This window comes from Clupea harengus, chromosome 4 (assembly GCF_900700415.2).
Source record: "Clupea harengus chromosome 4, Ch_v2.0.2, whole genome shotgun sequence".
In the NCBI taxonomy this organism is placed as follows: Eukaryota; Metazoa; Chordata; class Actinopteri; order Clupeiformes; family Clupeidae; genus Clupea; species Clupea harengus.
The window spans coordinates 354057-364115 of record NC_045155.1 but is presented as its reverse complement, the minus strand read 5'-3'; the positions used below and the strand labels follow the sequence as shown (position 1 = coordinate 364115).

Genomic DNA, 10059 nt, shown 5'->3' with positions numbered 1-10059 from the left:
ACACATTCCCATTCAGTCTTTCATGACAGAAAATGTCCTTTATTCCCACCTGAGTGTGTGTTACAGAATACTGTAAGTAAGTGCAGAACGTTCCGGGTCTCATGGCGGTTGACCTCGCCATCCTTGCCCTCTAACGCTAGCTTGCAGAGCCATCCATCTTCACAGTAAGCAGCTGGTAGGGTGTCTTAATACCAACCAATTAGCTGTTAAGTTAATTATTTTTTCCTATAATCATTTTTTATAAGTTTAATTGAGAAGACTGTAACGTCAGCTAGATATATCTTCATATCATTTCATGCGAATCGAACTCTGCCTTTTAAACCGTTTTAAGGTTATTTAAAAGTTTCCTTCGCTAGCTAGCATAGCAACAAGGCAACCATAGCAACCAGTCAACACTGTTTGCTGCATAGCCTGAGGCAAAGTTTAATTTCTCAAAATCAGCTCACCAATAAAAAGACAGCCTTGGGTTTAAAGTGATCACTACCACTTGCGGATTATGTGAAATGGCTCCAGATAGAGAAGCCATTACACAATCCTGAGGTAAAATAATGGGAAATCAACGGGGCACGGGGCTTACTCTGATATCATTGTAGTGGATGAAGGGGGGAGAAGACAGGAATCTTGTGTTTCACAATTTCCACTGGAGCTGTTACTAGGTTACCAGGGGGGATAGATTAACGGTCTGACTTTTCCGTATTCACGACATTGGCTCCCATTCCCACCCGACACCAGTGTGTGTGTCGTAGTAGCACAATAGCAGCGAATAAACTGCTTGCAGTGTGAGTGGGAATTTACATTTACATTTAGTCATTTAGCAGACGCTTTTATCCAAAGCGACTTACATATGTGCGACTTACATAGTATACACATTTTACATTTACACTGATGGCACACTGCACATCAGGAGCAATTAGGGGTTCAGTGTCTTGCTTAATCGACTTCTCTACCTACTGTACCACTGTCGCCCCCATGACAGTGGTACGTTTATGTTTTGTTTATGTTGGGATGTTTTCAGCAAGTTGTCATCCCATGGTCCAATCAGGTCTCATCCCGCTCACTCATGGTTCTTGCCAACCCACCCCAGGAAGCCGCGGGGCGAGGCGAAGAAGTGCCGCAAGGTGTACGGCATGGAGAAGAGGGACCTGTGGTGCACGGCCTGCCGCTGGAAGAAAGCCTGCCAGCGCTTCGTCGACTGAGCCGTGGTGGTACCGTGAGTCCGAAACGTGAGCTGGAGCTGGAGCCTGAGCCTACCCCCGACGCCTCCGCAGTCCAGCCCAGGCCAGCCTAGCCTAACCCCTGTGCTGGTTCTTGGTCTGGTTCTCCCCTCCCCCCAGCCTTTTCCCATCAGCAGGGGCTGGGGGAGACACTGCTGAGGTGAGGGGCCCCCTACTTTGGGACTGACTACTTTTCCTCCTCCACGCCACCAGAGGGAGCTCCTTTGCTCCAAACACCCTCAACCAGCTGAACACTGAAAACGTAATCGTATCTTCATAATGAAAACATACACAAAAATACTCAAAAAGTGTTTTTTTTTTTTCTTTTCTTTTTTTTTTGACAAAACAAAGAACTGGTGTATTTTGCATTATTGGTAGTGTTGTTGATGGACTTAAGCTGATCTTTTTTTATTTTACCTTTCCGAAAAGGATTCAAAAAGAAACAGCAAAGGAAGAAATATAAAACACACAAATCCTGATTCTTGAGGTTGAAGATTTCCAGACGACTTTTTAAAAAAAATCATTTTTGTGTGTAGCATTTGTTAAACATGGCAGTCTTTACTGGTCTGAAAAAAAGCAAGTAAGCTATGTTTTTTTTGTTATTGAACTATTCATGCAATTGATCTCTGCGACATTCATGTGATCTTTGCGAAGATTCTGCGAGTCTCTGATTGCCGCTGAGTCTAGCTCAGATCTGGGCCGGACTCGGTCCCGATCCGTTCCAGAATCGGCCTTTTTCCAGGGACCTCTCACGAGGACTGCACTAACTGTCACAATTTTATCATGGACTCCCAGGAGAACCAAAGCCAAACCGATGATCTCTGTCTTGTGCACAATCCCACCGTCGACCCCAGTGTCAGTAGGAGGTTTTCTTTATCCCATAGCAGTTTACCGGGAAGCAAATAATACATCTTACAGTCTTACTTATCATACAGTCATCTTTATCCTCTTGCTTCTTCTTCAAAAGCATAACCAGGAAAACAATCATCATGCTTGTTTAAATCTTAAGCAACAAATTAAATCATAGAAACAGATGTGTACATACACATATAAATATATGTATATATATATATAAGGATATATTTTTCTTGTTTGTCTATGTACCCTTATAGATATGCACCTTGTTTTAGACAGATATGTAGAGCTCCCTGGGTTGGACAGTTTTGCATGTCCTTTTAAGCTGAAACTACAATGGATTTGCAGCGGGCCCTGGAGTTTCACACACAGAAATAGTTTCCTCTTCAGATGTCTATTTGAGGACACTTTTAACGTTGAATGATGTCCTCTCTTTTATCTTTCATTTCTCTGCTTCGTTTTGGACGTGTTATCTCACGCAAAAACAGATTTCTGGTATTTTTGATAATCGTGCAGTTTTGTATTAAGGAAAGGAAATCTTATCAATCTACAGTATTACCACAGTCAATGATGCCTCTCTGCATCTCACTGCATCTCACTGCAGACTTAGAAAGCCATATTGGCTGACTCTCACACAGATCTAGCCCCTGGGCCCGTATTCACAAAGCATTTGATCTTACCACTAAGAGCACTCCTAAATTGCACGAAAAGTTTCGAACTAAAAGTTTTCTCCTAGGCATGCACTACATTGCCTACCGCAAAGAACAATAAATCAATATATTAATAAATATATGAATATAATATACAAATTAACTAGAGGGGCACTCTGAGAGTGCAGACCTCCGCCAAGGCCAATTTCTCGCAAAAACAAAAACAGCGCTCCAAAATGAATGTGTTCTTCCTTGGCCCCACACTCGAACCCTCCACCATGTTTCATGAAAATCGCCCAGATAGATTTTGACATAATCCTGCCGACAGACAGGTAGTGAAGTGAAGTGGAGGTCCTCTCGACTACTTCTTAGTTCTCCCAGACTTACTGTAGGTGCTAGTTTTTACGCTTGTGTGGCTTTTGTAAATTACTCTTAATCAAAAGAATTGGTCGGCGATATCATTATAGTTACGACTTCACCAATCCATATCAAACATGCTACCATGTTGTTGTAGCCCCACACGGCTGATACAGTATAGAAGGTTTGTGTCCCTTAGGCGTGTATTTCCCTTGGTGCTAGCGCCCTCTAAAGTGAGGCAGGGTCATAGTACTTAATGGGCAATAGCTCGAACAACCAAAAACTGTTTTGCCGATTAATTATGACATTTGTATGGCAATCTGGCCTCTAGGAGGCGCCCTATTGGTGGAGAGGCACCGCCTACTGAATCAGGTTCAAAGTTCAAATCAAAAGCCTAGCGCTTCACTAGTCAATATGTTGTGATGGAAAGGTTCAAACTTCACGGAGCTTCGCTTGCCACCCGGCATCGTTACCACATTCTGTGGACGCGTGGGAACTTTCGTGAAATTCCGTCCGTAGGGGGGGGGTGCTGCAACTGACACATTTCAATATCGCCGCTTAAGAACTATATATATATATATATATATCTATAACTGCTTAAGCAAAACTTTTGAAATTCCGTATGTTCATACGTGGCTTTGCTCATACGTTTCATTTAAACCTGCACAGCAAAATAGCCAATCAAAATTTAGCAGCCAATAAATGCCTGTGTGAATGGTCAATCTAAATGAATTTATATAGGCTCATTCATAATGGCATATAAAAGCTTTTTACCCAATTTCAAACGGTTTAGCCATAAGATGTCACTACAAGCTACACTATGTTTTCCTCTGTTTCTCTATATTAAGAATGTATTTAGTTTTTTAATCCTTACGTAACAGTTACAAAATTCTAATGGCCTTCTTTCACCTGTTGAAGCGGTCAAACCATTCATACGACCTTTCGCTGCTCGGGGCAGTTCGCACATTATGCTTGGACCGCCAATGATTGTTGCTTGCGGCTGTATTTGAACTAGTATATGCCCCTGTCCTGTTCTAAATGTCGATACTCGTTCACCTATAGTTAGCATTTACTGTACATTTAAAATGGTTTTCAAACATATTCTTGCGTTCAACTATTAATCTTACATTTTACATGACATGCATATTTCTCAAAATGAAAACAAAACAAAAATAAATGGCAAGTACAGTTATACAATGAAGCTCATATTGTTGCAGATGTATACATGTAAGTTCACAAAAGGCTCAAATATAGCACAGGTACTGCTTCCCATCCTGTCAGTGTACAGCCACCCCATTCACAAGCTATTCCTTTCATTTTGACTCTGTTGTTGCCAGAAACGTATTTCAAGTAATCATTCAACTTGAATTGGAATGGAAGTGATCTAGTTATTTCCCCCTTAATTCTTACTCATTCTTTCACTTCATTGCGCCGGTCATATAACACAGCGCTATGCGGTACGTCTAGTTTTTTTAGGAGTCTAGTTTAGTTCAGTAAATCTGTAAATTAGGAGCTACTTTTAGCCTCGAGATGCTTTGTCAATACGGGGCCCTGCTTAGCAAAGACTTGCCGAATCCTTGTAGGATTCAAGACACTTCAGGCCGAGACCTATTCCAGTCTCAGCCGTTATCTGGCTATTTGGACGTGGCCTTTTTCAGACGATGCTAATCCAGCTCAGATTTAGATGTAGCATTAGTGGCTAAAGGGGGGACTACAGACAGGTATTCCTGGACCATATAAATGGTACCCCTACATTTGGAATGTCTCTTTTTGGTAGAAAAACAACAAAGTATTCACGTCCAATCCAATCTAGGCACAGGGGGAGGGAGATGTCCACACAATGAAAGTCTGGGAACATAAAATGATGTGTGCCGGCATGTGTCTTTTTATAATATCCTGTCTGATGCCATATAGTCACGTAGTTGCCAAATCCATTGGAATGACAATTTGTAGTTGTGCATTCTTCATCCTACTCTGTGAAGGGATTATTTGCTTCCCGTATTCAGCATTACATACCTTTCACCCAAACTCATTTTTGTTCGTTTCAACAAAAGCATTAGAAGAAGAAAAAAAAAACAAGAGTCCATTTTGTTTTGATAAGACAGATCACCGTTTCCCTTAAATACTGTCTTGATTGTAGACACTTCTTTGAATGTAGTTTCTGCTGTATGTAGGCCTGTACCAGCTCCTCTCTGTCCTCCATCTGACGCTCTCTATGCTAAGTTTCTCCCTAGTGCAACATTTGAATGACCATCGTGGTCACACACATAAGACTGTTCATAAGCTCATGTAATCAATAGCAAGGGGTCACCACACTCGCTGACAAGTGTGCACAGTGCTATTGGACTCCTCTCGTACGAGCACGTCCCACGTCCCACCTTTGAGCGGTCTCCATGGCAACTATACAACCCAACAGGAAGAGAACCAGCCGGCCCAAATCCAGCCCAGACACCCAAAAGACCGTTATTTATTTTATACTATATCAGCAGTGAATGGGCAAGTTTGAATCGTAAGACCTTTATTTCTACTGTGTTATCAGTGAACAACGGACACATTTGAATCAGTGAGTTAAAGGGGCAGTAAGTCCATTTTCTTGACAAAAATGAAAAGGCTTCTGGACTTCCAATGATTGTGTAACTCTGCAGGCATGATAAGGAGAAAAGCCTCAAACCAAGTGTGAATATGCGCAGAAGACACAGAAACAATTGTCAACTATTATCCTTCAGATGTAGGGGAATTGTTGTAGGTCCAGAGGCATTTTATGAAAAAAAGATTTACAACAAAAACCCACTGACTTCCCTGGGTGAACTGGTGGCCATGGTGCGGTTCTCTTACCTGTTTGGGTCGGTGCTGAACCTAAGCTCAGATGCGGGGGGGCTTGGTGTCTGTAGTGGGCAGAGAGAGAGAGAGAGAGAGAGGTTTCTCTGAAGGTCGTACAAAGAGTTCACTTCACAAGTGCCAATGAGAAGAACAACATCACGAGGGAAAAAAAAAAAAAAATAAAACCATACATGTAAGCCTACAGACATGAAAACCGAATTGCACTAACTTGTACTGCACAAAGATGCGTATTTTCTATGTGGAATTTAAAAAAAAAAAGAAAACAATCTGATTTTGTTTTTGTTGTTGTTGTTGTTGAGAGTTGCGTTTATGGTCACAACTGCCACGGTATGCCAAAATGAAAGGGTGAGGGACCGAGGTGATTCCCCTACCCCTCCCTGGCGGATGCTGTGTGTGTGTGGGCGGTACTTTACGGCAGCGAGCAGTTATGAACCCTTCGTCTGGTGTGTTATAAGCATATATAAGCAGTCTTGAGTTTAACCCTTTAGAGGCTGTTTGGTTTGGTGTCCTGGAGGCTGTGTCACTGTCCAGTGCCTTTGTGCATCGTTGAATGATAGAGAGATAGAGTTCTGAATGAACACACACACACACACACACACACACACACACACAGGCACACACACACACACACACACACACACACACACACACACACACCACACACAGGCACACACACACACACACACACACACACACACACACACACACACACACACACACACACACACACACACACACACACACACACACAGAGACTCTATTCCTTGGCCGCTTCTTCCTCAGGGTTGAGGACCTTGACTCATGTGTTGTCTTTCCTATAGGAAGCTGTGCTAGTGCAAAGACATTTGTGAACAATTCTAAAGTCCCACAAGATTTATTTTCATAAGAGCCTTCTGTCTCATATCTTAGGAATGGCCTGCAGTGGAGCCCCCAGGTGGCTTCCTTCCATGTTAATACCAGGTCCCTACGTATGTTTTTGATAACATGCACTAATTAAAGTTAGTGTGTATTATATTGCGATCTTAAATCTTTAATATTATGTGTATTATTTGGTATTTCTGGCTTGAAATGATTGGGGGTGGGGGTGGGGGATAAAGGTTTTAAATATGTTTCTCTTGTTGACCTGATTTGCAGGAGATCAATAGCCAATCACCACGGCCGATAGTGGCGGTTTGGCCAATCACCACGGCCGATAGTGGCGGTTGGTTTTGTTTCAGTGGGGTCACAGATTGGGAAAGTCTAGGCATCTATTCATGACGGGAATCTGTAAGTATATATAGGATGGAAAATCTGAGGAATTGGAAAAAAGCAGAAGACACATTTATAACATTTGTTTTGTCAAAATTGCTCATATGACTGGTCTTGTACATTCTCAATATAAGGAAGGAGGAACAGAATAGAGGAACACATATGGTTTGAAGTGTGGGCGGGGCATACAGTAAATGACCCAATGATGGAGCAGTATTATAGCCTTCATCCTCACCTCAAGCCAATCAGAGGCCCACTACTGAGGCCCACTACTGGCCAATCAAAGGAGCTCGTAGGTGTGTCTAGCAACTGGCCAATCGTGTGTCCCCACCCTCAGTAAGCAGTAAGCAGAGCTTACTATCCAGTCTTATGTTTTGAATTGCACTAAAAGAAGTCAAACATCTATGACAATGACAAATAAATAATGCAAGCAGGTCAGATGTTCAAGTTTACTGGTTCTTGACCGACGGGGACGGAGAGAGAGAATCCTTTCAGAATACGTTGCCAGGCAACGACAGTGACACATCTCCACGGATACCGTGCATCAATGTCAGGGCTCTCCTGGACACCAGTGAGAGATGTTTTCAGTTTCATATTTTTGTCATCAATTTGTAATATTATGATATGGAAACATTTTTGTTTTGTTTTTTGATGAGCTAAAAAACTGTTCAGTGAATTTTTTGCAGTTTTTTTTTTTTTAATGAATGAAAAACTATAGTTGAAGAAACATGTAAATATTTGTTGTATATTGTTGGTTACAGGGCAGTGGGAAGATAAAAGAGAAAAAAAAACAAACAAACAAAAAAAACAAAACAAACATTGAATGTAAAAATCTACAAAAAGATACGCTTGTCCTCTGTTGTGTTTCTTTTGTATTATTCCTGGCGCTTGTATGGCGACCAGCGAAGCCTTTTCTGACCCTTCCTCTCTACTGTTAGATTATCAGCCGTTTCAACCAACAGCAGTGTTGCGATCATTTCTGTCTGTGAAATGACACGCTTTAAAATGTACTCAAGAATTAACTCAAGACTTCTCTTCTTCTGTCCCTTTCTCTCTCTCCTTTTTTTTCCTTTGTTCCAAATATTGATTTCAGTTAGAGGAATAGTTTTTTTTGTGTGTGAGTGTGTGTGTGTGTGTGTGTGTGTGTGTGTGTGAATGTGTGTTGGAGTGAGTGAGTGGAAGTAAAAATGTTATAATCAGAGCTGTTGTCAGGTCACACAGACTTTGAAGATTTACTTGCTTGTGTTTTTTTTTTTTTCGGGGGGAGAAATTGCTGTGCCCTGCACATTCCGATCTGCAACTACGCCGTTGTCCCTGTTTGTATTGTGTCCTCTGTACATGTCTTGGGTTACACACTCAAGTAAGAATGTGTGTGTGTGCTCCCTCCCACAGTATCATTATCCCTGACTTTACCCAGTGCATTAAGCTAAAGACCCAAGAAATGTGTAGAAACGTGTCTTTTTTTTTCTTCCTTCCTTCCTTGGATCAATGTCTCATTGTCAGAGAAATCCTATCAAGTGATTTTTTTTTTAATTAAAAACGAAAATTAGAGTGTATATCACATTTTGTTTTTTCTTTTGCTGGTAGCTCAGTAGAGCAAGACCTTTTTGAATGCTTCCAGTGCCTCTTTGATCGACCGCTCTCATTCTCTTAACGTGTTCTCGTTCTGGAAAGGCTTTATTTCATCCTGTTTCATTGTTCCTGGGGAAACAAAAACACAAAAAAAATGTTTTATCTGCTTTAACTGATTTTATTTTTTCCGAGATATTTTTGTTGACATTCTTCCTATTTTGCATGTCCAGCACCACTTCTGTACTGGGTTGCTTTGACGGGAACCTTGTTTGTGAAAAGAGAGAGAGAGAGTTCACTGTAGTGTGCGAGGACAGGGAGTGGCGGTTAGGGTTGTTGAGAGATGAACGTGTGGGCGTGTGTTTGCGTTTGCGTTTGCAGAGTTGTGATGTTCTGATGCCTACAATGTGATGAGAGATGATGACAATAAATGTGGATCACACAGCCCTCCCTGGCCATGTCTCTTTTAAACGTCTGCTTGAGTCCCAGCTAGACTTCCATCAGCTGTGCTAATGTGGATTCATTAACCTACAGGCTCACACAAGTAACAAGTACACGTTCTATACACTGAGACGCCCTCTGGTGGCCTGTAGGTGTACATGCAGGGATTTGGCATTGAGCTTGTGCTAGTTATGGCTTTATCCAAAGCAACAATATTGGTAAAGCTAATTATATTTGTGTGTATATATTTTAATATAACAACAACATGAGCTACATTAGGGTAATCAAGTGATGTAGAGACAGTTTACATCTAAACCATACCTACTATATACCTAACATAAACAGGAAGAACAGACAAACATACACCACCATTTTGAGTACTTTTTCAGCAGCACTTCCCAAATTTATTGAAACTGATTGGTTTTTGCGTATAATAATCAAGCTATTTCCACAAAACATGTAGTCAAAAAGGCCCAAAAAAAGCACGTACTAGGCCCTGTAGTCTCGGTCTCTCTCGACCAGATTTGTGAGTTTTCAAAACAATCACACACAGGACTTCAGCATGAAGCACTTGTCTTCTCCCACAAAGTTCATGAAAAGAAAAGAAAAAAAACTAGAGGGATATTCTTCCTCCTTGATTGTTTGATATTCAACACTTCATTACGAACACAGGTTTAGAGCAATGAACAAAACAAAATGGTGTCATATTCAAATGTTATCCCCAACAAAACAACTGTTTCAAGTGCAATCCTTCTCGGACAGAAATACAACTCAAAACCTGTTGGAAAAAAATAAATAATATATTATTCTAATATATCATTATGGATTTATATATCTATAGAGATTTATATATATGGAGGTATACACACTGCATTCTTCATAAA

The 10059-nt window shown here is 41.2% G+C and overlaps 1 protein-coding gene across 5 annotated transcripts in view; it reads left to right on the top strand.

Annotated features, from left to right (window-relative positions):
* Positions 1–6183, top strand: part of slc2a4rg (SLC2A4 regulator) — a 79275-nt gene extending 73092 nt beyond the window's left edge. For 4 of the 5 annotated variants that reach the window (XM_031565639.2, XM_031565638.2, XM_031565641.2 and 1 more), the window contains one exon: positions 1043–6183. In XM_031565639.2, the coding sequence (XP_031421499.1) occupies positions 1043–1196 (154 nt within the window). In that variant the 3' untranslated portion in view covers positions 1197–6183. The remainder of the gene's footprint in view (positions 1–1042) is intronic. The other variant, XM_031565640.2, reaches the window with a different exon arrangement.
* Positions 6184–10059: the final 3876 nt, after the last annotated feature.